Below are 26,321 nucleotides of genomic sequence, written 5' to 3'. Positions count from 1 at the left end.
TGGTCCTGGCTCACCAGACAGCACATTCTTGCCAGAGACTGAGGAACCAGACCATTCTTAAGACTCCTCTTTCAGAAGATGATACCAAGAGAATATCTTTTTGAGTCTAAAATTATTTATTCTTCTTACAGGGTTATATTAGTTTCAGGTATATAATACAGTGATTCAACAATTCTATACATTACTCAGTGCTCGTCGTCGTGTTGATTCTAAAATTATTAATGGGTCTGACAATAAGCCATTAGAAACAGAATTTACTACCTTAGAAATCAACTACCACTGACCCTTTTAACTGATAACTCTTACTACCAACACTGAAAACGGGCACCAGCCTCTCACTCGCACCAAAGGCCGACATAGTCGCAGCTTCTAGACCTTCTATGACTAAGTACTCCACCAGGTGAACACTGTGCTAACGGGACAGCCTTCTCACGGCCACGTCCTGTGACTGCGTGACAATACAGGCTGTTCCTTGGCGATCACCTTTCTAGAGGGGCCGTGCTGCTGTGAAATGGTTGCATGCCCAGTCTCTGCACATGACTTACTAACGGCTTCCTAATGAGCCTCCCCGCCTGCCTGATGGAAACGCAGGCCTCACAGTACCAGCCCCAGGCAGCTGCGACCACATCACGGTTTTCACAGCAGGGGTTTCTCCAAACTGAATGACCTTTGCTCTTGGGTAGAAACTTCACCCCTCCTCCCCTAACACCTAAAGTTTGGGCCCAAAACATGCCAGTGAACTTGTAAAATGGCCTTTGACAAAGCCCTTTACATTGAGATGGAGCAGCAGAAAGAAGTCTTCAGAGTTCTTGTCTAGTGACCCGAGGAACTGAAAAATCTTTGCCGAACCCAAGATGAAACGGACTGCAAATGGACTGCCAGCCTAAGGCCCAGCACATTTTGAAACTGGTCAAGTCCCCAGGGCCTGGCAAGTGCTATGAGATGTTCAGTGGCATGGCACTAGGTGTTTCCAAGTTAGATACACTCGATGTTTTTGTCCTTCAAAAACCAAGAGTCACTGGATTAAATATACCGTTCTGCTTGCCGAGATCCATTTTGTTCTCTGCAAATGGCTCTGAGTTATCCTTCAGAGGCTCATGCATCAGGCTGTGAGATTTATGTGGCATTTACTACCTTCAGATGTGTTTAGTATCAAGCGGAGACTCAGTAGAGCCTGCTCTTTGCCTTCTTCCCTCACCCCAGAGGGTGCACAGGGAAGTGCCCAGCAAAACACATTTTAGGCCTGGGAGGACAGCCAAGGATGAATAATGACTTCTGCAAGTGAGACTGGGGGACTGACTGCCCTGGTGCCAAAGCCCCCCGACGGCACTGAGCTGTTTCTGACCTCGTGCGAGGGCAACGGTCTCGAAGCCCCAGCCATGGACAGTGCTCCCTACACTGACAGATACCAACCTGTGTGCACACAAGTTCTTGAATTTCACAAGACTCTTCTATTTCTGTTCGGAAATTAGAACAAATCTGGCAAAACTCTTGTGCATACCTGATCCAGAGCTAAGCATGGCCCCTCCATAGATATCCAAAGCCAGCTGAGAATAGGCAAAGCCAAAAATGGTGATGGTTAGGCCGGTCAGCAGGGCCAGCTTGAGCAGCGACTCCAAAACCGCAGCGGCCACGGCAATGTCCTCCTGGGGCGGGGGGCAGAGGGAAGGAAGTTGGATGAATCATGAGCTAAAGAAAAACTTCACATCTGGCCTTCTCTCTCTGCTGTCTTACAGATCACTCTTTTAACTGCTGAGAGGCATCCCCGTTTTTCTGCAGCCTGTGTTTGTTTTCATGTCAATTAGCATGAAGGAAATGAAGGGGAAAAGCCAATCTGTGCCTCCTTAGGTAGTGCAGGGGAGGTGTGGTTTTTAGCTCATTTAGGATCCGTTATTTCAAAGGCTGCTTAGGAAACACTCACTTTCTCTCCGATATTTATTCTTAAAATGGAGAGCAAGTTTTTACGTTGCTAGCTAGCTAGCTTTGTCAGAGTGCTTCTCCTGACAAACGTCTCCAAATCCTGACGTTCCTGTCGAAGTATGCTTAGGAAAATATTCCTAAACCAACCGAGAACCAGATTAGTTCATTTTGAGATATTGTGCATAAATTATATTTTGCAAAGTATCTTCTAAGTCATGTAAGAGGCCAACTTAGCTTCCTTTTAATTCTCCGATAAGTCACACATTTTCAATGGTTTTAGAAAAAGGGAAGTTTCTACAACCAAATACGCCTGGATTAAAATCTCTTCTGCATTTGCCAATCAGAGTAGGTAGATTCTCACGGTCAGAGTGCATCTGGGCACTTCACAATCTTTAAAAAGCTTAAACAACTGGTGTGGTGAGTGAAATCAAATGACCATGTCCTTTACTCCCCAAGCTGTACGCAAGCCTTACTCCAGCCCCTACGTCCTTCGGCTCACCTTTGGTTCTTGAGAATCTGAGGATGGAGGAGGCAATCTCAATCTTCCAGCTAAGCCTAGACCATGGAAAGGGGGTCTGTGCCACACTGGGGTTGGCTGCAGAGAGTTCTGGGTCAAGAATGAGGTCACAGAGAAGGAGTAAGGGTAAGAAGGGAAAGGCCAACCAGGGCAAAGGGAGAAGGCTGTGAAAGAAGTGAGCTCAGAGTCCTGCCATCATTCAGAAGGTGATGGAAGAATAAGACCTAGAAGGATATTTCAAACAGAGGGAAACCGACTGCTCTACATTTTAGTCTGTTTATCCTGCAACTGGAAAATTCACTTGAGAGATAGTGACATTAGAACCAAGACTACCTGCTTCTGAAGTGTGGCATCCTTTCCTCTCTCCAGCACCTTAGCAAAGAATATATAAAAACTCTCCTCTATTGGCTGGAAAATTAACCTGGCCACAAGAGAGCCAAGATTATTCACTACATCGTATACACCTAGAAGACAAAAAGGAAGAAACAACAATCCTTCTGGTTTTTTCTATTTGAATTTTCACAGCACCATTAACATTTTTTTCTGATTTAATTTTTTAAACTGTTTGAGATCATTATAGACTCACATGTAGTTCTAAAAAATAACAGCTCCGTTACCCAGTTTCCTGAACAGTCACATCTTGTGAGCACAGCTAGGATACTGACATTGATACAGTCAAATACAGAATATTTCCATCACCAGCACCTTTTTATAAAAATCATTAATTCTCTAAAAATTCTTTTTAGGTCAGTGAAACTATTTTGCATGATACTATATTGGTGGATATGTGTCATTATACATTATATATTTGTCAAAACTCATAGAATGTACAATACCAAGAGTGAAACCTAATGTAAACTATAGACTTTGGGTGATAATGATGAGTCAATGTAGGTTCACCAGTTGTAACAAGTGTACAACTTGGTGCAGAATATTGATAATTGGGGAGGTTGTGAATGTGTGGGGTCAGGGAGATGTATGAGAACTCTGTACTTTTCACTCAATTTTGCTATGAACCTAAAAGTGTGCTAAAAAAAAAAAAAAGGTTATTAGTTAAAAAAAAAAAAAATCAGGGGTGCCTGGGTGGCTCAGTCGGTTAAGCGGCTGCCTTTGGCTCAGGTCATGATCCCAGGGTCCTGGGATCGAGTCCCACATCGGGCTCCTTCCTCAGCGGGGAGCCTGCTTCTCCCTCTCCCTCTGCCTGCCACTCCACCTGCTTGTGCTCTCCCTCTCTCTATCTCTGTCAAATAAATAAAATCTTAAAAAAAAAAAAAATCATTAATGCCGGGCACCTGGGTGGCTCAGTCAGTTGAGTGTCCAACTCTTAGTTTCGGCTCAGGTCATGATCTCAGGGTCCTGGGATCGAGCCCTACATCGGGCTCCATGCTCAGCAGGTAGTTAGCTTGAAGATTCTCTCCCTCTGCCCCTCCCCTCACTCTCTCTCTCAAATAAATAACTAAATCTTAAAAAAACCCATTAATACCAAGTTGATTTTTGAAAGTTTTCTTTCCTCTACTGCAGGATTACAGTTAAAAATAAATATGAAGAGGGGCTCCTGGGTGGCTCAGTTGGTTAAGCATCTGACTTCTGCTCAGGTCATAATCTGAGGGTCCTGGGATCAACCCTGTGCTCAGATTGAGTCTGCTTGAGGATTCTCTCTCTCCCTCCCTTTCCCTCTGCCCAGCCACTGCTTGTGCTCTCAAATAAATAAATTTTAAAAAATCTTAAATAAATAAATAAGAAGAAAATACTGAGACCTATCTAGCTGCACAAACACAGGGCGGATCTGTGATTGTGATGACGAAGCTCCCTCTTCTCTCAACCCTGCAATGGGCACCAAAGCTCTGCAGAAACCAGGGGAACTCAAAAGAGAACCTGCCACCCGAGTCACATGAGAGGGCGTAGTCAGAACACTGTAGATATTTGCAGAGACCTGCAATTTTCAATCTTCAGGAATCATTTTATTACAGTCTTCATCTTTTAGAATCATCAGGCGTATTTTTCACTAAATGTATCACACTGCTGAGAAAAATATTAGAAAGTATCTACTAATGGTATTCACTACAGAATTTTCATCTTACCCTGATCGCCAAAATTTAACACGTTCAAAAACGTCATTACGTATCGCTCGCCTACAAATAGAGAAGCAAAATAATTAGCATTTCAAGGGCACATTATTCTCTCGTTTCCTTTTTTCTTATCGTCTATCAACTCTCTAGCTGGCAGATACTCTCAAAGGAGAAAAATTACATAATCAATTAAAGATACCTTCCTTGTCCTAATGTTGATTTCAAATAATCTCAAAACAGTAACAATTGGGAAAGTGCTGGGGGATTTATTGACAGCAAATCTCCAAACCAGTTAAATTAAAAACAAAACAAAATCAATAAAACCAGTCTAATAACTTAAAAAGGGAGGGGATTACAAAAATGTTAATAATGAAAATGATTGTCCCAAATTTTAAATGTAAGTTCTGTGAAATGAGAGGTCCATGGTCATGTGCACAGACTCATCAAGTTGTCTCCCTGGGTGGAGAAAGCTCCATGGAGGCTGGAAAGGCTCTGGAGCCCAAGATCATGATTCAAATATAAGACAGGCTAATGCCTTCAAGGTGAAGACACCAACCCAGAGCCCCACCCCCACCTTCCATACATTTCATTATCTGTCAGTGGAAAACACAACCCACCATGGAGACAGAGCTCTGCAGTGACCACAGCCCTAAAGGGCAAAGTTTCACCTCCTAGCAACCTGCTCAAAAAGGAAAGCAATATTTGGTCCTGGCCTCCCTGCACTCTCCCAGACTGCGTCTGTGGCAGGGGCCTCTGCAGGCCCTCCCAGGCGTGGCCCACAGGACAGCACTCACTCCTATCTGCATCTCTGCACTGCTCTGATCCATCCTCACTGCTAACAGTCCTGGCTTCAGCAATACAAATCTTAAGGCAACCCCTGCTTCCACACCTTTAAATTGCTCTTTGCTGTTTGCAAAAAGTCCAGGCTCCTTAATTCTGCATTTGAGGCCTTTTATAAGTTGACCCCAGGCTATCTTTTTGGCCTTTCTTCACCAACCTCATCTACACCTCCCAGCATTATATTGTCATCCTTTGCTTTACCCGATCAGGTTTTAGCCCCTCCAGCTGCTCTGCTTCAGGCTGGGCCCCTCCTGCTCCCAGCCTCAGCTCTAAGCATGCTAGCCACCTAGACTGGCTTCTCCGTAGGGACCTCCCTGTGCTCTGGTACAATCGGCCTCTCTTCCCACACTCTGTAAGCTCCCTGGGGGCAGGAACCACATCTCCCTCATTTCTCTGGCCCTGGTTTCCTAGCAGAGCTCCAGGAAATGCAAAGGCACTTGAGAGACGCTAATGTTTCCAAGTACAGCTCTCACAGTCCTGATTCAGATCTAACCACACAAAAGTCTGCGTCTTGGGTAAGAGAATGAGCTCCTTGAGGCTGTGGCCTGTAACTCATTCATCTGTGTATTCTCAGCACCTGGCACACAGTGTTCAGGAAATGTGGGGGCAGAAGGTAACAGCATCTATATTTTTGCTATTACAATGAATGATTTCAACTTTTTTTAGAGTTGTGATTTTTAGATAAAAAGAATTTGGGGGTGGGGGGTTCTTGTCCAGTCACTTCCTTATTTCACAACGACGGAGATGGAAGCCCTCAGAGGTTCTTAACAGCCCTCTGCCAGTCAGGCCAGGGTGGTCCAGCCATGGAGAGAGCGAGCAACCGGCACCACATTGAGGCCTGGCCCACTTACACTTGCTGCAGTCTAGCCACTGTGGTCCAAACAACCAATTTAGGGCCATTGCTTGGACTGGATCCATTCCTCAACTCATTTAAACTGCTCTTAAAACTTTGGGAAGAAAAGAAAGTGCATAAAGCAAATGCCCTTCCCAAGTTCCCTCTACTGGTTTTCCTGTTCTAACAATGTGAACTATCACAATATACAATTTCACTACAGATACCTTTCTTTATCAAAAGATACTTGTTGAATACCAATCATGTGCCAGTTCCAGCAGGGTAGTGGGGAAACAGTGGTAAACTGCACATCCCGCTCCCAAGAAACATGTCATTAAGGCACCTTCACTCAGCTCTCCAAAGGCTTGTGACCCTTACTTCCCCCAGGGGTCCTGTAAACAAGTTCCACTTTTGTAATGGCAATGTTACAGGCTCAGGCTAGAACTAAGCACTCTCAAGGCTCAAGGCTCAAGACCCTCAGACCCCTCCTGGTCCTATCCCTTAACTCACAGACGGGGCAAGGGAGGCTTAGGGGAGTTACTCCCCTTTGGAAGCATAATTAACAAAAAATAAAGACAGAGAGGGGAAAAGGGAAATAATAAGGTAATAATGATGGTTGTATTAGAATGCTAGAATTGTAGGGAACTTTTTTCTATTTTCCAAAATTTTTGTAATGAGGTTATACTATTTTTATAATTAAAAGGCAATGTTTGGGATGCCTGGGTGGCTCGGTGAAGTATCTGCCTTTGGCTCAGGTCATGATCCCAGGGTCCTGGGATGGACCCTGCATCAGGCTCCCTGCTCAGCGGGGAGCCTGTTTCTCCCTCTCCCTCTGCCAGCTGCTCCCCCTGCTCGCGCTCTCTCTCTCTGTCAAATAAATAAATAAAATCTTAAAAAAATAAAAATAAAAAAATAAAAGGCAATGTTTGAGGGGTGCCTGGATGGCTCAATCAGTTAAATGACTGACACCTCATTTTGGCTCAGCTCATGGTCTCAGGGACATGAGATTGAGCACTGCATCTGGCTCTGTGCTGGGGTGGAGCCTGCTTAAGAATCTCTCTTTCCCTCCCTCTGCCCCTGCCCTGCAGCTCATGCACACCACGTTCCCCCTCGCTCTCTTAAAAAAAAAAAAAAAGACAATTTTTGAAAAGATTTAAAAATATGTTCAGTGATAGATATATGGATGTATAGACATATGAAATTTAGAGAGAAACCACTACCTTTACCCACTTCTAGCTACCTCAAATCTCATTCTTTGAATTAAAGCTGGGCATAAATAAACCAATACACATACGCAGAAAAACTAGATGTACTTTCAGTTCCATGCCAGCCCTCTGTATAGAGAGCTCTGTCACTGTTAAACTGGAAAGCTTTAAGAAATTGGAAGTCTGGCCAAAATATCACACAGATGAATCTTATTATTTAACAAAATAAAATGATGAAAACCCAGTTGTTAAAAGTTATGTTCAAAAAAAGAGGTGTACAAAAAGTTAGAATAGGATAATGAGATTATGGATCATTTTCTCTATTTTCCAAATTTTTTCAAATCGATATAAAACTTCATAATACATTTCTTTAAATGATAAAACATGGGGTTTGGGAATTAGACTTGGATTCAAGGTAAGTTGTTCCTCATTACTTAGGACCCCATAGAAGTTATACAACAGCACTGTCCCTCATTATCAAACTAAATCAATGTTAGTTTCTCTCTCCCTATTTTAAAAGCTTCCATTTCTAGGGTTCCTCTGCCCACAGGGGCTCTAGAAAGCAGGAAGTCTGGGTATAGGTAATCCGCAGTTCTGTGGAATCCCCTCACTTATACTGTGGTGTCCTGACTGCTCAGGGTGACCTTTTACTTACCTTCTGTCAAAATCTGCTTCAAGAAAGACTGTTTGAAAAAACTCCAAGTCAATTTAGCCTCTTTCCAATTTATAAAAGCCTAGAAGAGAAAACAAAACAAAAACAAAAGCTCCCAGGCACTGCAAGTCTACGAGTACAAGAAGCCTCCACAAGAGGCAAACTCATCTTGGTCCCTAAATCCCAACTTGGAGAGTCCCCACTCATTTTTCATTTAATGCTAAGCACACAGAAGGCATCCAACGAATCCTGGCAAAGGGTTTCCATCGCTAGACACGAAGACAAAGTCTCTAGGTGGAAAGAGCGTCGGGGTAAGGAGCCTGCCCAAGAGTCATTCACTGAGACCCCTAAGGAACTGCACTGTCCCCTCACTGCCCAGATGGTAAGCTGACCATATCTAACACACACAACTCAGAGTCATTTCTTGCCTTAAAAAACGTCTGAAGCATCCCAAGCTGCAGAACAAATTCTGCTCCATACACCCCACATCTTAATGCATTTAGCCACCCAGGGTCCCTTTACATACAGTATAAGAGCTTTGTTTGTGTATTTCAAAAGGAAGCCAGGCTTCCTAGGAAGGTCAGTCAAACCGCTCAGAACTGGTATGACAGAGGAAAGGAAAAAACAAACCCAGAACTTTTGATATGGCTCTTCCAAAACTGTCCCATTTCCTAAGGACAAGGAGGGTAAGAAGAAAGCAAATACTTAGGAAGGGCAGAGGTCAACCTGTTAAGAGGCAGGTGGTCTCAAAGCCAGATTGCTGACCACAAAATGGAGGAGTAAGGCAGCTAGCTGGACAAGACTTCTGTCTTTCTATCTCCCGCAGTCCTCTCTGGAGGCCCCTCCTCTCTCATGGAGGCATCCTGGGATCCCAGAATGTTTAGTCTAGGTGTTAGGTGCTTAATTTCAGGGTACCTGCATTTTGAAAAATTCTTATTAACTCAAAATGATGACTTTGAAAGGTAGGATTTCAGGGGGCTCTTTGGGAGGAAAGGGGTGAATCACAAAGGCCAAGCCCACTCTACCTCTCCAAAAGATCAGTTACAGCTATGGAATTTGGCCGAAGGGCAGATGTAGAACCTATCCCAGTCACATGGGCCCCTGATCTCGGACCAAAGCCCATTTGTGTAGAGTACTGCTGTCCAGTGGAAATATAATGTAGGCTACACATAGAATTTAAAATTTTTTAGCAGCCACAGTGAACAGTTAAAAAAAAAAGGTAAAATTATTTTATTTATTTAACCTAAAACACGATCATTTCAACATGTAAATAAATATTAGAGGCATTTCATATTATTTTTTTCATACGAAGTCTTTGAAATCCAGTGCTTGGGGTGCACGTACAGCCCATCTCGATTCTAAATGCTCTAGAGCCCCACGTGGCTGGTGGCTACCATTTAGGATGGAGTAAGTCTAGAGTATCCCTTGAAAACAAGGTCATATTCAGTGTTCAAATCTCTTCACCCCTCGGTTTCAGAGCCTTTCTTCCAGACACTGTAAAGTCAGGCCTGAATCCTCCCAAACCATGCTGCCCTCAGAGACTCACTGGACCTGCAGCAGATGCCACCGCGAGCTCTAGGCCAGAAGCAAATCTCCCCTCTCGCTGTGCAAGAAAATTAGGCATCTCCTTTCCCCAGAACAAAGGGTGCCAGAGCATTTACCACCACTAGGGGGCACTGTGAACCACATCATCCCCAGCACTGATCCCGCCCTTCGCTCCAGGGGAGGCTTGGGCAGCAGCACCTTCTCTGTCACACTCTGCGCCCCCACACCAGGCGGTCCCCTGGGGGGGGCCTGGGCAGCAGTCCTGTGCTCTCTTCCAAGGAAGTGAACAGTTACAGCTGGCCAGAGGGTCTTCGTGGAGCCTCCTTGCCAGAGGTTGCGAATGGGTTTGGGAACATGACGGAGCTCTCTAAAAAAAGGTTGTTTACCAGCGTGTAATCTTCACAATGTATCTGACCTGAGACCTCATGCGGGAGCATTCCATTCTCCTAATGCCTTCAATTTAAGTAGACCCACGGTTTAGAAGGAATGGTCGGTCACACTGCTTATCTCCAAAATGCTCACTCAGGACACAGAGGCAGGAAGTCTGATCAGAGATTGGGTTTCTTCTCAGAGGTGTCTGCTAAGTGGTAGAAAAGAAGCAGCATATTCTTTGGGCTTCTACCATTTTCTTTAGAATGGATTTGTCACTTGGGAGGTCAAATGAGGCCTATTTCACAAGAGCTAGGTTGATACTGCTTAGCTGGTCTTTATGGCTGTGCATTTCTCTAGAATCCTCTGACCAATAAGCCATTCTACTGCCTCGCTGTACTGGTGGAGAAACTGAGGCATGGATGGCAAAAGGTGATGGGTGGTATCTCGGGGGAAGGTTTGCAGTCAGAACTCGGGGACTCATGATGGAGTGAGTCAGTCTTCCCCTTCCCAAACTCTTCTGCCCCAGGATGGTCCAGTAGCCATGTGCCTCCCACACTGACAAGAGTCACGGGGTGGGTGTGCGGGGTGGTATGCAGCCATGGTCCTGTGTCCTGCCCCATATCACCTCCACATCCCACACAAGACCCCTTTCCCTCCCTCTTGCTCTGGGGCCATCGACTCTGCCCCAGCTGTGTCCACACTCACACATCCACCCACCCTCCCACTGTCCTCATCACTCTCATTTGGACAACTACCACTGCCTCCTTGTGAGCTCTTTCACCTCCAACCTGTTCTCTAGCCCATCCTTCTCCTGGGAGGCTTCGGGCTTTGGAGTCAAGCTCAGACACTGAGGCTTAAGCTGCAGCGACCAACTTCTAAGTGCAAAAGCTATGGGTAAGACACCTAATTTTGCTAAGCCTCCGTTCTCCCATCTTCAAAATGGGATAAGGAGTCTTATCTCCTGGAGCTGGTCTAAGGGCTGAATGAGAGAAAACGAGACACTCCATAAATGTGAAACAGGTGGTAAGCGCCTCAACATAGGCAATTGGATCACAGCACTGTTCACAAACCTTTCATTAGGCTCCCCTACCCCTGAATCAAGCCTGTACTCCAGGGCACTGAGGCCACCACTACCTGGCCCTAGCCCTGCAGGCCATAACCTCCTTCCCCCTTTTGTTTCCTCGCCCTTCCCCCACTGTCCAGCCAACCCAAGTACCGCAGTCATCTCTGCAATCCCAATGCCAACACAGCGATGGGCATATAATGGGCCCGAAGCAAACATTCTTTCTTCCCAAAGCCGCAAATGCACATTTCCGCCACACGTGCATGTTCACCTCTGCCTGTCCGTGTCGAGGCCCAGCTCAAAAGAAGCTTCCTCCAGGAAGTCTTCCTCAATGTTCCCACATGGAATTCATGTCCTTTCTCTGGGCTTCTATTTTGTTAACACTACACGCACACCGTCTTGCAGTGGTTAGCCGAGTACACACCTCATCTCCCCTCCACAGTGCAAGTTCTGAGGGTGGGGACCCCACTCAGGGCACCTGGAATAGTGCTTAACACAGAATACTGCTTATTACATGCTTCCTGTTTAAATACCTCAGGTTTACGTAAATACTCCTATGAAATCACTCAGAAATGTCAAAGAATATAAAAGGCAGCCATTATTTGAGGTATCATTTATTTTAAGGCTAAATAAATCTCTTTACAGAAGATGGGACTCTATAAGCACAGGAAACAAATCTCCCAATTTGGTCAAATCGGTTTTGGATGTTACTGCTTGAGCAGCTCTGTCTGAGGGAGCCCCCAGGGCACAAAGCTGCTCCCGAGAGTCAAGTTGGGTACACTGCTGGTGGTAAAGTCATCCACTGCATTCAGATTCACCTCATTTCTTTTCTCTTTTACAAAAACTAAACTTGAATAATGAATTGTTCTGCCTGGAACTTCCCAATTGTTAAGCCAACAAATAACTACTTTGGGCAATAAGCCAATTTCTTTTGGAGGACTACACAGCAGAGAGATTAAACACGAAGACTAAGGACAGTCCACAGACACAAGTTAGAGAGAAGTAGGTCCAAATCAAGTGTGTGATGTTGGTTTGGTCATTTAACTCCTCTGAACCTCAGTTTTCTCATCTGCAAAATGGAGACCATATCTCACAGGGTTACTAGGAAGGTTCAACATACAAGTCCATGTCAAGTGCTCAGCATAGTGCCAAGCAAGGGTAAATATGCAGTCCATGGTAGTTATTATAAACAGCTTTGTCCAAGTTCAAATACCTTCACAATTCCTTAAGTTTTCAAAGGGGCCTCATGGGTCGGGTAGACCAATAATCTCACCTTAAAAATAAGGACCCTGAGGTCTGGAGAGAGTCCTACAGGCTTTATATCTGCACTCACTGCCTCCCAAACGCACAGGAAGCTCCCCGAGGCCCAGCAATCACCTTCCTATATGTCTATATCCCAGATGGCACCCAGCATGGGGCTGTGCTCTGTCTGTCAGCAGGAACCGTGCCACCGTGTAAGACAGGTACATCCCTTCTCACGGTCAAGGCTTCTGTCCCGGCAGTAGGAGCCTGGGTACTTGCAGGAAGGAAGGCCAGATTAAACCACTGAGCTCCCAGCCCAGGGCCGTCAGACACTGCCGGGCTGGGCTCTGCCGTGGAGCCACTCATCACTCACGGATAGCCACTTGTGTCCGCCGCAGTATGAAGTACTTCCCATGCCCCTTTTCATTGCACTCCCACAAGCACCTTAGGAGAGAGGTACTCTTAGTATCCCCACTTGACAGATAAGGAAACTGTAGCTCGGAGCTGTGAGCCCACCACTGAATTAAATACACACTAAGGCTCTTTTCACTACGCTCTGTCTCCTTGCCTGTATTAATGGTCCAAATGCTCCTTTCCAAAATAGTGCTGGGCACCAGGGCTGGCCCAGTATGAAAAGCTGGCCAGGCCTGGTACAGATGAACCCTGGGGAACACTCTCAGACCTGCTCTGTGGGCAGGCAGCCGCAGCTCCAGGCAGAAGTGATCCCAAGTCCTTCTCCTCTAAGCCTGCAGATGAGGCACTGTTGTATCCCAAAACTGCCATGTCGATTTAGGTTAAAGGTGAGATCTGTTTGATCAGAATGGAGAACTCTTATCTAACAAATAAGAACATATCTTTCTTTACATAATATCTGGTCTTTCTTGAAAAGCTGTATAACAGGATTCCATAAGTTCTGAAATTTGCATCTCAAATATTTACTACTTTTTCAAGTAAAAAGAGGAATAAGGAGAAGTCCAGCTGAAGCCTTACCTCAGCTACGTGCACCGCATCTAGCCGGCAAACAAGCATGGGAAAAAGGGAAAGTGGGTTGGCCCCGTTCACAAAGCATCTGAGCAGAGGCAGTGAGGCGTAACGTCACGTGTACCACTCCAGGGCCGCAAACAGTAGCAACGACCCCACCAGAGTCAGGAAATAAAAGTCAAATGGACTGACAGTTGAAGAGTTCAGAAGAAGAAGGTTATGCCTCGCTCCTACACATCAGCACCTAGAATCCTCAGTGGTCTCCACAGGAGAGTGGGTCACCCGAAAGACCAGCCTGACTCTAGGCAACGGAGCTATGCAGGGGTCATCCCTGCTTTGTCAGCGTGCTGGACTCTCTGGGCTGGAAGTCAATCCTGGGAAAAACCAAGACACAGCCGAACAGAGAGACTGGCACGCGGTGGTTACAGCCTGTGCTCTGTGGGGACCCAGCCACTCCAGGCCCCTACCCTCACTCTGACCCTCACCTTGGGCAGAGAGTTAGTCTCTAACCCTCAGTTTCTCAACCCTAAAATAGAAATAATAAGGTCAGCCTCACAGAGTTGGTATAAACTTTAAATATAAGGCATGTAAAGCATTCAGCATAGTGGCTACACAGTGGTTCTAAACGGGGTCAGTGTTATCCCCCCTGGGACATTTGGTTATCATAGCTGAGAGGTGGTAGCTCCCGGCATTTAGTGAGTAAAGATCAAGAGTGCTGCTAAACATCCTACGATGCACAGGACAGCCCCACGACAAAGAATCATCCAGCCCAAAATGTCGGTAGTGCCAAGGCTGAGAAGGCCTGGCCGAGCACACCGCGAGCACTCCATAAATAGGAGCTATGGAATTATCCCTACTACTTCAGCAATCGACAAGAAAGTAATAGTTTCCTTCTTTCCGGGATAATCAGCACCTGTGATTAAAATGATAAGAGAGAGAGTATATTACTTACTCTGCTTCTTGTAATATTGGGTAACAGATCTGTTATTCTGGAGACAGGAAGAGTCTGTTGCTTGGTTGATTCTGAGGAGCCCAATAACTTTGTGAAATAAATAACATAGCAGAGCACCAGAACTGCAGTATACAAAAGCTGAAAAAGGAAAATAATGGATTTAAATGGCACTGTTTTAATACAGGCAGAATTAAGATATGCCTGGAAATTTGACCTCAAAGGCCAAGTCAGAAAGGGAACTGTCTTTAGGAACCGCACCTCCTAGTGAGCAATGCCTCCCACTCTGGGGAAGAGCACTGCTCACGAAGAGCCCCTCCACTGCAGCCTCCCTGGGGAAAGTACTCCAAGGACGTCACCTGACTGGGAGAACGGTTCTTCTGGGCGGGCAGAACAGCATGTCCCTGACAGACATCCCCTAGTGCCACCACCACAGCATGGTCAGACGTGTTCTCAAAGGAAGGCCTCTCCTGCCTCGACAGCACCCTGCAAGGACCCTCAAGTCCTGTGCTCATATGCAGAGACTTGCCATCCTAGATGACAGCGGCTTTCCCATAAACGCATAAGCCGTGACGAACTGAGCTGCTGGCTCCCTCCTCTCTGCCCAGTGCATGGGCAGGGCAAGAGCCACTCCAGGATGGGGGAGGGCCTGGAGGGTGCGGGGGTGATAAGAGGGCCCACCCTTCCCTCCACACAGCCAGGACAAAACGGTGGCTTTTGGCCAGGAGCCGAAGCCTGGGGTTTTGTTTGCAGGTTGGGAGGAGTATCCAAACAGCCCCTTTTCACAAGCTCCCTTCTGTCTTCTCTCCCTGCTGGGAACAGCAATGCACACTAGCTCAGGAAGGAATGGGACCTCCATGTCCCGCTTTCAATCTGGAACGCTAAGCCTGCTCCTGTGGCAAAGGCAGGGAGCAAGGAGAAAGGGGAGCCTTGTTTAGCAGGTTCAGGCTCCTCGGCTCTCCACCCTTATCCGTGCCTGAGGACAGAGCCCACCATCCACCATCCTCTTCCATGCCTCAAGCCCTGTAAGAAGACACAGCAGCTCTGCTGTGAGCCATACCACCAGATGCAACATCCTCTGTGACAAGAGGACTCCCTTCCCCACCTCCCCTCATCTTCCCACAGACCAGCGCCTGGGGAAATAGTAACAATCTATGGGTAGTCTCCATGCAGGGTATCCTACGTGATCCTTCCCCCATTTTTATTGAGGAAAAATTCACATAACACTGACAGTTTTAACCATTTTAAAACATACAATTCAGTGGCTTTTAATACATTCACAGTGTTGTACCATTATTTCATTCCAGAACATTGCTTTCTTATTATAAGAAATTATTTCATTCCAGAACATTTCCATCACTCCAAAAGGAAATCCTGTGCCCATTAAGCAGTCACTCTCTGCTCCTCCACACCCCAGCAATCAAAATCTTCGTTGTCTCTATGGACTGGCCTATTCTGGACACTGCATATTAATGGAATCATGCAATTGGTGGCCTTGTATCTGGCTTCGTCCACTTAGTATAACGGTTTCCAAGGTCATCGTGCCATGGCACGTTATCATTTTTATGGTCGAGTAATATTCCATTGCACACATATGCCACATTTTGCTCATCCCATTCATCAGGTGATGGACATCTGGCTTGTTTCCACCCTTTGGCTGTGGTGAACAGTGTTGCTGTGAACATCTGTGTACAAGTTGTATGAACACATTTTCAACCTTTTGGGTATATACCTAGGCACAGAACTGCTGGGCATATGTCAGTTCTACATTTAACTTTTTGAGGAACTGCCAAACCGTTTTCGACAGTGGCCGCACCATGTTACATCCCCACCAGCGATGTGTGAGGACTTCAATTTCTGCATATCCATGTCAACACTTGTTCTTTTCTGGTTTTTTGATAACAGCCATCCTAATGGGTGTAAAGTAGTATCTCATTGTGGTTTTGATTTACATTTGTCTAATGACTGATGATATGGAGCATCTTTTCATGTGCTTATTGGCTATTTATTTGGATATCTTCTTTGGAGAGATGTTTATTGAGGTCCTTTGCCCCCTTTTTGGATAGTCTTTTTGTTGTTGAGTTGTAAGAATATGTATTCTAGAGTGACCCTTTTATTTGATATATGATGCCATGTGGTAAGGGGCTGTTTAAGGAGGAACCTGGAGGTGGGTTGGACAAAGGGGAATCCCAGAGCCCTGGTGGGGATTGCCTGCTGATATGAGGTGCTGTTGGCTCTTAGACCTCTCACACAGACACTGATGAAGACTGTACCAGAGAAGAGCTCTCTGAAGTCTTATAATAAGAAAGCAAATAAACTCAGAATGGGCCTTGCTGACCTAGGATGTATCCTGGTGGGAGCATCAGAAAGACATAGTGCAAGTGTCTTTCCCAAGAGGAATCAACCAGTAACTGGGCATCTTCATGCCCTTCTGTCCTATTAGGGAGAGTATATAAAAAAACATGATGAATGTGGAGAACTATAGTTCCAGATCTAATAAACATGGCAAAAATAATCACAGATAACTCCTCTAAGATACACAACTATTTGCAAACTGTTTTTAGGAAGCAATTCTCATTCTCATAATATTGATTGGAAATCTACTTTTCCTGTGTTTCACAACAATTATTTGTAGTTTTTGCTCAGGACACGGGAAAGACTTTCACATAAATCGCTACTAAAAATTTTAACTTATCTTCCCATACATTAAGAAAAATTGCAAAAACTGCTTTGTACTATAAGCTGTTCCAGTAACTGTGTGATCTTAGGTTTCATTTTTAAAATGAGCACTGAACTCTAGTTGTACTTTCATTAGAGCCAGGGATATGAACTAGAACTAGAACACGGGATGGCAACGAGGCCGGGCCTGCCGGGATTGAGAGTGTGCCTGCCAGGACCTGGTTCCTGTGCTCTGCATTGTGTGACATTGCAGTCCAAGTTCCAAACAGGCTTGGCAGAGTTTCCTCCTATTCTGAAAACACCTGATTGCAATCCAGGGAAAATCACACACATTCAGTTCGATTCCCACCCCACCCCCCTCACTGCTTTTTTCCCTCCTCCAAAAGACAGTAAGACAATCAAAGGTGAGTTTTGTACGGGCTTGCCCACAGAACATCTAAAGGAGTCACTATGTTTGACAGCGAGGCCTGTGGGGCCCTCACCAGGCCCCTGGGGACACCAGTGGCAACAGCACATGGAGCAGGATGGACAGCCAAAGGAAAAGCACTGTCAAGACCATCTTTCTAGAGTTTCCAGCCTGCCTCACATGCATGAATACTGCAAATGTAAATCACACAGTAATGGGAACAAGAAGAAAACATCCAATGGAGAAACACAGATTATACAATAGTGAAAAACTGTAACTCTTACCTGGGCCAAAGAGAATATGTAGAGCCCCCAGTGAGGCAACCATAGCACAAAAAAAGCTGTCAGGACACTCTTGAGGATGACTGACAGGCTCTCGGCAATCACCTGCAGAAACACGGTAAAGGGTGCACTTCACGTTATTAAAAACTAAAGATGCACAGGAATGATGAATAGGAAGCTGGGATAGTGGTTACCCTGGGAGCGGAGATGGGGCACAGGGTTAGACACAGCACTGATAATGTTCTAGTTGGGCTGGGCGGTAAGTTCATGGATCTTCAGTATACCATCATGCTTTAAGATTTACACATATGCTATATATCCTTTTGTACATATCAAATTACATATTTTGAAAGATGAAAAGTTACTATTAGTATACAATTAAAAATAGAATCACTAGAAAAATCTGAAAAACGTTTACAGTCCTCTTACATTCTTATCTAAACTGATAACTTCACTATCCGTAAACCTGTTTTGCATTAAGAGTACAGCAGAGGTAAACCTAAGCCCAGCCCATCTGCCAAATTTCAAGGGAATGAACTAAACTGATCATGTTACCTTTTTCCAAATTTCTTTTTAGATGCATTCTAAAAAAAAAAAAATCATTCTCTCCTAGGAAACATTTTTAAGAAACCACTCTTTACCTTATTCTTCACATTTCCCATCAAAGCAGAAGGTACACTGACCTTGAGTTTGACAAACATCTGTGCTTGTGCCAAGACCCAGAAGGGCTCTCCCAGAAGCTCCACCACGGCCGAAAGGCCAAACACCACCACTCCAGTTCCATAGTGGGGGACGACATTAGGATCAGGCACTTCAAGCAAATGTAACCACACCCAGCCCAGGAGCAAGGACCAAAACACACCCAGGGGGACTCTAGAAAAGGGAAAAAATGTTTTTTAATATGCTAAATATAAAAATAAATGTATATTAAAATAGTAGCACTGAACAGAAAGAAAATATAATCATAAAAATAGCTACTACTTATTAATGCACTTCCTACACGCCAGGCACTAGATCCACCCCCTTTACTTCTCGGACACCTCACAACGATCCTGTCATTATCCCCATTTAAGTGATGAGGGAACTAAGGCTGATGACAAGCACTGGGTAATCTGGCCAAGGTCATGGACAGCTAGCTAGTCAAGGGCAGAAGCAGGACCCGATCCCCATCTAACGCCAAAATCTCCACTCCTATCCACTGTGTTACGCTGACGAGATAAGCAAAATTCCCAGAAAGTACGTGCCTGTCGTTGGCACCCTGAATGACTAAAAGACAGCATCCAGTTGGTTTTTGCACCCAAATAAGCAACAGTCCAGTGCACAGTGTCCCCTTGCATGTGCACCACAGAGCACTTCAATATGACTGAGTAGTTAACTGTCAGGCCTCGAATAAAATGAACACCTACCAGCCTCACAACAGTCATTTCCATGAGGCAAGGAGTTATGTAAGGCAGCACTGAGAAACAACCTCAAGCACCAGCCCTCCCTGCAGGGATCTAACTGCAGAAAAGCCATTACAAGTTTTAGCTGATGTATTTGGCCTTCAAGAATATTCTAAAAGGCTCAGAACTGAAATCAACCTAACAAAATTGAAGAAAGATATAATGAAAGCCCTAAAAGGCTTTCAAAAAATACTAAGTGGTGGTTAAAAGCTCAGAAAAGACTATGGGGGAAAGATTAGGAATAAAGAAGATGGCACAGGCCCAGTAAGGCCCAGAATGGGCATCAGGAATGGCAGAAACAATCTCCCGAGAGGGTAGAAACAGGACTAGAAACCTGGCCCCGAAACCCCCACCCAGAGCTCTTGGCCACCCACAGAGAAAACAGCCAACAAACTCCTTCTACGTGGACGCTCTCTCCTTCCTGTCCCACGCCCAGTCCTCAGAAACACCCATGAAACCGAAGCTGGAGACAATTCAGCTTTGGGCAAGGTTGCTGTTTAACCATTTAGACTTAAGACACTTGCTCTCGCACTGTCTCCTGCCAAAGCACGACTCACGTTAGCCACAAGAGGTTGAAGGTCTGGCTCCAGTCTTGCTGGGCGCCCCCACTCAGACATGCTCTACGGAAGGCCTCTCTGGCCAGGAAGATGGTAGTTGAGTAAAGCAGTGTTAGCCTGTAAAGGAAAGGCAGAAATCAATAATGACTCTAGTTTTTTTTCACAGAGAGAATTTCTGAGATTTTGCCAGCGACAGGAAGAAAAAGTCTCGGGCATAAACCACTGGTGGCGATGTGAAGGGCAGTGAGTTCCTACAGGGCCCCGTACTAATCTGATCCACTTGAACAACAGAGTTAGGAACTGAACAAGGGACACCTGAGTGTGTGCCTATGGAGCATTATGCCCGGATAGATAACTGCCGCGGTGGCCCCCAAAACCAAACGCTTCACAGCAATAGGAAGAGGTGTGGCCCTGACCATAAGGAGGAGAAAAGGACAAGATATGACCGCACACAGCAAGGGGACCTCTTGGTCATCCTGAGACTGGTGACCCAAGAGTTCTTATAAGAGATGCTGAGGCTCTACTGAGTGGAAGCTCTGGCCAAAGGCATCTCAGGACAGGCAACAGACTTGTTACAGAGGTCACTGCAACCGAGGTCAGCAAGGCTTGTCTGCATACTTCCTGGGTGGGCAGTACGTAGGTGGACCCTCTTGCACCTGGGTGAGTGGTAGCTAAGGTTTTCCTCATCAACAGGCTGTGGCTGATGAAGCCAGACTGGGGACAGCCCAGGGCTAAGGTCTCTCTGAGGTTGTCCAAGGATCATGCTGCTACCCAGTGCTTCCGTCCACCACTGCCAATGAAAATACTGAACCATATGTTAAGTAGGGGGCAGGCCTGACCACGGTTGTCAAAGCAGAGACCTGCCAATCTGGAGGAGACCAGATGGCAAGAGGCCCAAACTGTTTTCAAATCTGAGCATGTAAGAGGAGATTTGGTCTTCTTTCCTGCTTTTTTTTTTTTTTTATTTTTTAAAAAGATTTATTTCTTTATTTGAGAGAGAAAAAGAGAGATGAGCAGGGAGAGGGGCAGAGGGAGAAGCAGACTCTCTGCTGAGCAGGGAGCCCCACATGAGGCTCTATCCCAGGACCCCAGGATCATGACCTGAGCTGAAGGCAGATGCTTAACTGACTGAGCCACCCAGGTGCCTCCTCTTTTTAAAATTTTTTTAAAAGATTTTATTTTTAAGTAATCTCTACACCCAACGTAGGGACCGAACTCACAACCCCAAGTTCAAAGTCACATGCTCCACCCACCGAGCAGCCAGGCACCCCTCTTCCTGCTTTTAAAACAGTATTTCTCAAAGTATGGTCCCTACTCTAAAATTACCTGAGGAGCTTGTCAAAATACTGATTCCTGGGCCCCTCCTCAGTCCCACCTAGTGCAAAACTCCCCAGATGATTCCTTTGCCTGTCAAAATTTGAGAACCTTCTCCAAGCTCTGAGAACAGAGCCCAGAGCATATGTTTGGTGGGTATTCGATCGGAAATGTTGTCTGGAACACACTGTCTTGTTTATCAGGACATGAGGATACACCTGAGAAGCTGAGCTATTCTGAGCACTCACATCACTTCATATACTTTTGTGTCATTTGTGAATACAGAATATGTGTGGGTGCCCTTGAACAGAAAGGAGAGTAGAAAAAACAAAATGGAGTCTAAAAGACAAAGCAAGGCAGCTTTCTAAGAGCCGCCGAGAGACTCATGACAAGGACTCAAGCTCTCACCCTAACTACCATTTTCCAATTATAAAATTTACTGATGAGGGAAGGCAGCCTGCTCCAGCTCTGCAATTATGAAGCACATCCTCATATACTGCAGAATTCCTGCTTCCTTCGCTGTCAGCAGGACAAGAACACAGGATTAGACCTGAGACAGGGCTTGCAAGGAATTACTCCCACTCCTCTCCTGGGTTCTCAGAGTAGGCAAACCGGAACAGGCGGCAGAGAAGTGTGCATTTGGAGGCCGATAATGGCAAACATTCCATGGGACCATTAAAAGCAACAACGCCTGCTCATTCCCCCACCCCGGCATACTCTTCCTCAGCCCGCTGCTAAAACACTCTGCTTCTGGGAAAGGCCTATGCTTCTAAAATCCAAAAGTGACACATAGGTGCCCTCACTAGAGGCGTGAGTTGTGGGCAATGCCAGGGCACGTCCCTTCTTACCTGACATTCACTATGCCAACGATTTCCTTTGACAGGAAGCGAAGAATAAATGCATTCAAGACAAAGGTGATCAATCGAAACAACACCTACAGATAAAGAGGAAAAATTCGTGAGATTAAATTATGTTGGGAATATTTATTTGTGAAATGAAAACAATGTGGCTGTTCTTCCTAATAACGTACTGACATACAACAGCTCTGCCATAGAGACCCTCTCAAAAATGCACCACCGGTCTGCATTTCTTCTGAAATTGTCCTTGAGGTCCTGAGCACATCTGTGCGGTGGTCAAAGAACCCACAAAGGCACTTGGAAGGCTCTCTAATTTATTGATAAGAGGGAGCCCCTGACATATTCAGTGAACTTCTTTAGGTTCAAAGTTAGGCACTCCAGAAGACAGAGAATTCTAGTTAGTGCTTCACATGGGCCCTCCCTCCAGCCTGTTTAGAAATAGCACACGCTTAGCAAGTGGGAGCCTGCAGGGTATGGCAGAATCTCTAGGAATCACAGGGTCTAATTTCTCTTTTTTTTCCTCTGCCTAGTAATATCTGGGGATTCTGATAATGACATTTAATCTCTTTGAACTTGTCTTCTCAATTAGAAAAGAAAAAAGCCTGTATTTATTTACTAAATATTTGCCACTTTCCTGAGAGGAGCTGAATTTTTTTTGAGTACAGGGGCTCCTGGCTGGCTCAGCCAGTAGAGCATCTGACTCTTGATCTTGGGGTTATGAGTTTGAGCCCCAGACTGAGTGTAGAGATTACTTAGAAATAAGATCCTTAAAAAAATTTTGGGTACCGTTGACACACAATGAAGTAACTTGCAGTAAATGACAACTGCAAATAATAAGATAATATAAAATGGGGAAAGAAAGACAGAGTCTAGGTATTGCCATCTGAAGGGGATATATCCCAAGATTTCAAACCTGTCAATTCAAGAAAACTACCTGAGCAAAGAATTCTTCCAGGAGACAGAGAACAACAGGCTGCTAAGCAGGGATGCTAAATGGGGATGTTGGTCTGACCAGGTGCAAACCTCAGCCCCCCTCTGCATCCAGGCAGCACGGCAGGTGTAACTCAAGTGCACTCCACAGCAAATGACAAATAACTCTCAGAGTTACCTGTGAACAGCTGCAATTTGTTTGGTTTTTTGAGAGAGAGAGAGAGAGAGAGAGAGAGAGCACGCACCCTTGTGGAAGGGGGAATGGGGAGGAAGAGGGAGGAGCAGAGGGAGAGGGACAGAGAGAATCTTAAAATCTTAAGCAGGTTCCACACCCAGTGTGGAGCCAGACTCGGGGCTCGATCTCACAACACTGAGATCACGACTTGAGCCGAAATCAAGAGTTGGACACTTAACTGACTGAGCCACCCAGACTCCCCTCAACAGCTGAACTGTGAAAGATTCAATCAAAATATGTCAATGGGCCATGATGGTTTGAAAATCTCTGGGGAAAGGTATGACCAAAAACGGAGAGTACAGTTTAACACTGTCAGTGTCTGTTAACACTGAAGTGTCACAGAGCAATAAGGTCTCTAAAGCCAATCTTAACCTTTATGGAGTCAAAGGTGGCCTTTTGAGAAAGGCCTGATGAAAGCTCTGTAGCTCTCCTTGGAAACATGCAGATACATATATACCAAATTCTTGACTCAATTTTAGACGTTTGAAGCCAATTCATGGAGCCCTGAATGGAAAAAGTGCTCAGCTGAGTCTCAAATCACCATTTAGCTGTTAAACCCATCATCTCCTAACTCCTATGAGCCTCAATTTCCTTCTGTCAAATGAGGCTACCTATCGCATAGGGTTGAGAACAAGGATCAAACAAGATTGTGAAGGTGAAAGCATTTTTGAAAAATACATACAAATGAAAGACCTTAATACTTTCACTATGACCAGCTCAGAATTAAGACAGAGAATAAGCTTTCAAATTCTTGCAGAATACAATGTAATTGCAAACCTATCTTAAGTGTCTGCACTGTAATTTGAGAAGGCCTAGAAGATTAAACATACACGGATTAAAACACTCAGGAAGCCTAGATTATGGCTATATTTTTAAAACAATGTACACCTATTTATGCTAACTTAAAAGTCAAAGTTATCATCGTCTAAGAAAATGTCTCGGGCTATATCCCTATCTCCTAATTGGTTTGAAGAAAGGGTTGAGTTAATGATGCTCTGAAGTTGTTCATGCTACCCAGTATTTGCTCCATATAGTGGCCGTTATTAGCAACACGATCTTCATTTAACTTTGTAAAGGACTTTAGTTTATTTTTTATATTAAAAATGAGGGATTTATTACATGCGTTGTATATATATTGTGGGTTTTTTTTTTTAAATTTTAGTTAACAGACAGTGCCCAATATCGGTTTCTGGAGTAGAATTCAGTGATTCATCCGGTACACACAACACCCAGTGCTCATCATAAGTGCCCTCTTTAATACCCATCACCCATCTAGCCCATCCCCCACCCACCTCCCTCAAGGGCTTTACAGTTTAGAAACAGCTCTTTCACATCTGTTAATCATTTGATCCTTCAAAGCAACTGGGTAAACCCACAGGAATCAAATTAAGACTCAGAGCAAAGTGATTTGCCCAATGTCACACAACAATCATATGACCCAGCTTCACTTTATAGGTAGGCCACCTGACTCCTAGTCCATTGTATTTTCTGCTAAGATGTGGTCTGTTTCTTTTTTTATGAATCTAATCTGGGTGGTAAGGTATCATCAAAGCCTTAACAATCAGCATTGTGGATAAAGCACTGAACTCAGTTATTTATGTTGTGGAATAGAAGAAAAAAGACTTGGTAAATTCACAGTTCACCTACTTTAGGGTTAGGTGAATGTTTACTAAACACGTATCTTGTGCAAGGAACTCTTCTACATGCTTTATGTGATTATTTAATTTCATCCCTATAATGACCATTTAAAAAATCCTTATTACCATAATAAAAACTAACATTTACTAAGTACTTATAATGAGCTAGGCACTTAACAGTCATGCCATCTAATCTTGCTAATGACCCTAGGAGGTTGCATTATTGTTCTCATTTAAGATAAGGAAAACTGATGCTCAAAGTAAAGTGATTTTTCACAAGGGCAGGGATCTGCCAAGTAACAAGGACTAAATGAGCGCAAGTGCGCCGGGTTCTTGTAATACCCAATTGAAACACTGCCTCTAAAATAAGGGGGAGGGTGGATTCAGGACTTCTCTGAGTAAGGGCTGAATGGCTTAAGAGTGTAACGCAGAAAAACTGAGCCACTCAGAATGACCAGCTCCTAGGGTTACTAGAGTCTTTAGAGACCATTTGGACCAAATGGCATGTACCTTATCTGAAAGATGATGAAAATTAAGGCCAAGAAGGGGAAGTGACTTATCCAAGGTCACACAGCCAGAAGGAAAATGCAGCCGATATTTACTAAGTGCATACTAAGAGTCAGGTACAGCATTAGGTACAATTAATTATCTGAATGACTCCAGTCAAGCCTCATAGCAACTTTATGAGCTAGGAACTATTATGACCCCAATTTTCCGATGAGGAGCTGAGGCATAACACGAGTCCTTTGTCCTGGGTCATGGAGCAAGCACAAGGTAGAACCAGGATTCCTACACCCAGATATCTTTTTCTTAGTTACGCCATACTGTCTCTCTAAACTCAGTGGGAGTCAGAAGGTTTGAAAAAGGTGTTGGAGGGTCAGCGATGGGGCATGGAGAAAGTGAACCCCTTCCCTTAAAAGCATGAGATTCTAGAGCACCAAAGGCACCCCTGTCACCTGACCGGTCTCCTACTACCATATGGGAGCTACAACGCTCAGAACGAAAGTGACTTGTTTGCAGTCTCCCAGCTAGGGCTCTGCACTCCAGGCCCAGGCGCCCCTTCTCCGCCGCCACTGCCTCCTGCCCAACCCCTCTGTAAGTGGGGTCCACGCCGGGACTGGGTGTGCCCCGGGGCGCGCACTCAAGGGCCCCAGGGCCGCCTCCCCGCGCATCCCGGCTGCGGGTCAGGCTGGGGCCGGCCGGGCAGAGAGTACCTGCAGGAGCAGACCGGAGGAGGCCAGGCGGGCCGCTTGACCCAGCACCTCCCGGCTGCCCATAGCTTCGGCGCCCGGCTTCGCTCGCCGGGAAACGCCGCCACCAACCGGCCTCGTCGCAAGAGGATAGCGTCACGGAGCTCCTCGCTCTCTGATTGGTGATCTTGGGGCAGCGGAGGCGGAGCACGGGAGGTTCTGGTCCATTAAGCGGCCGGCTTGGGTGACGTCAGTGTGCCTGCGCCGCGTCGCTCCTCTCGTCTGAGTTGAGCTTGTGAGCTTTCTGTCCCTGTCCCTCCCCGTCCCAAGTAAGTTAAGAGAAGCTGTTACAGTAGCCAAAATCCCTTGGAACACTACATCTAAAACTAATGATGTAATGTATGGGGATTAACATAAGAATAAAAATAAAAAAATAATGAGAAACAAAACAAAACAAAAAAAGGGCACATATTGCATGGAGCGCTGGGTGTTATATGCAAACAATGAATCATGGAACTCTACATCAAAAACTAATGGTGTAATGTATGGTGAGTAACATAACATAATAAAATTAAATTAAAAAAAAAAAAAGTAGCCAAAATCCCT

At 45.3% G+C, this 26,321-nt stretch overlaps 1 protein-coding gene across 1 annotated transcript in view; it reads right to left on the bottom strand.

Annotated features, from left to right (window-relative positions):
• The window catches only part of RFT1 (RFT1 homolog), a 39,889-nt gene extending 14,033 nt beyond the window's left edge, over nt 1–25,856 (bottom strand). Inside the window, exons 1-10 of the mRNA XM_034998427.1 lie at nt 25,740–25,856; nt 21,715–21,800; nt 19,553–19,669; nt 18,237–18,426; nt 17,557–17,658; nt 14,191–14,328; nt 8,039–8,117; nt 4,519–4,569; nt 2,771–2,901; nt 1,502–1,646 (exon numbers count right to left, since the gene is read on the bottom strand). Of these exons, the coding sequence (XP_034854318.1) occupies nt 1,502–1,646; nt 2,771–2,901; nt 4,519–4,569; nt 8,039–8,117; nt 14,191–14,328; nt 17,557–17,658; nt 18,237–18,426; nt 19,553–19,669; nt 21,715–21,800; nt 25,740–25,802 (1,102 nt within the window). The 5' untranslated portion in view covers nt 25,803–25,856. The remainder of the gene's footprint in view (nt 1–1,501; nt 1,647–2,770; nt 2,902–4,518; nt 4,570–8,038; nt 8,118–14,190; nt 14,329–17,556; nt 17,659–18,236; nt 18,427–19,552; nt 19,670–21,714; nt 21,801–25,739) is intronic.
• Nucleotides 25,857–26,321: the final 465 nt, after the last annotated feature.

Source organism: Mirounga leonina, unplaced genomic scaffold, assembly GCF_011800145.1.
Source record: "Mirounga leonina isolate KUSES-001 unplaced genomic scaffold, KU_Mleo_1.0 Mir_94, whole genome shotgun sequence".
Classification (NCBI taxonomy): Eukaryota; Metazoa; Chordata; class Mammalia; order Carnivora; family Phocidae; genus Mirounga; species Mirounga leonina.
The sequence above is the reverse complement of the archived record's forward strand: the minus strand, read 5'-3'. Positions and strand labels throughout refer to the sequence as shown.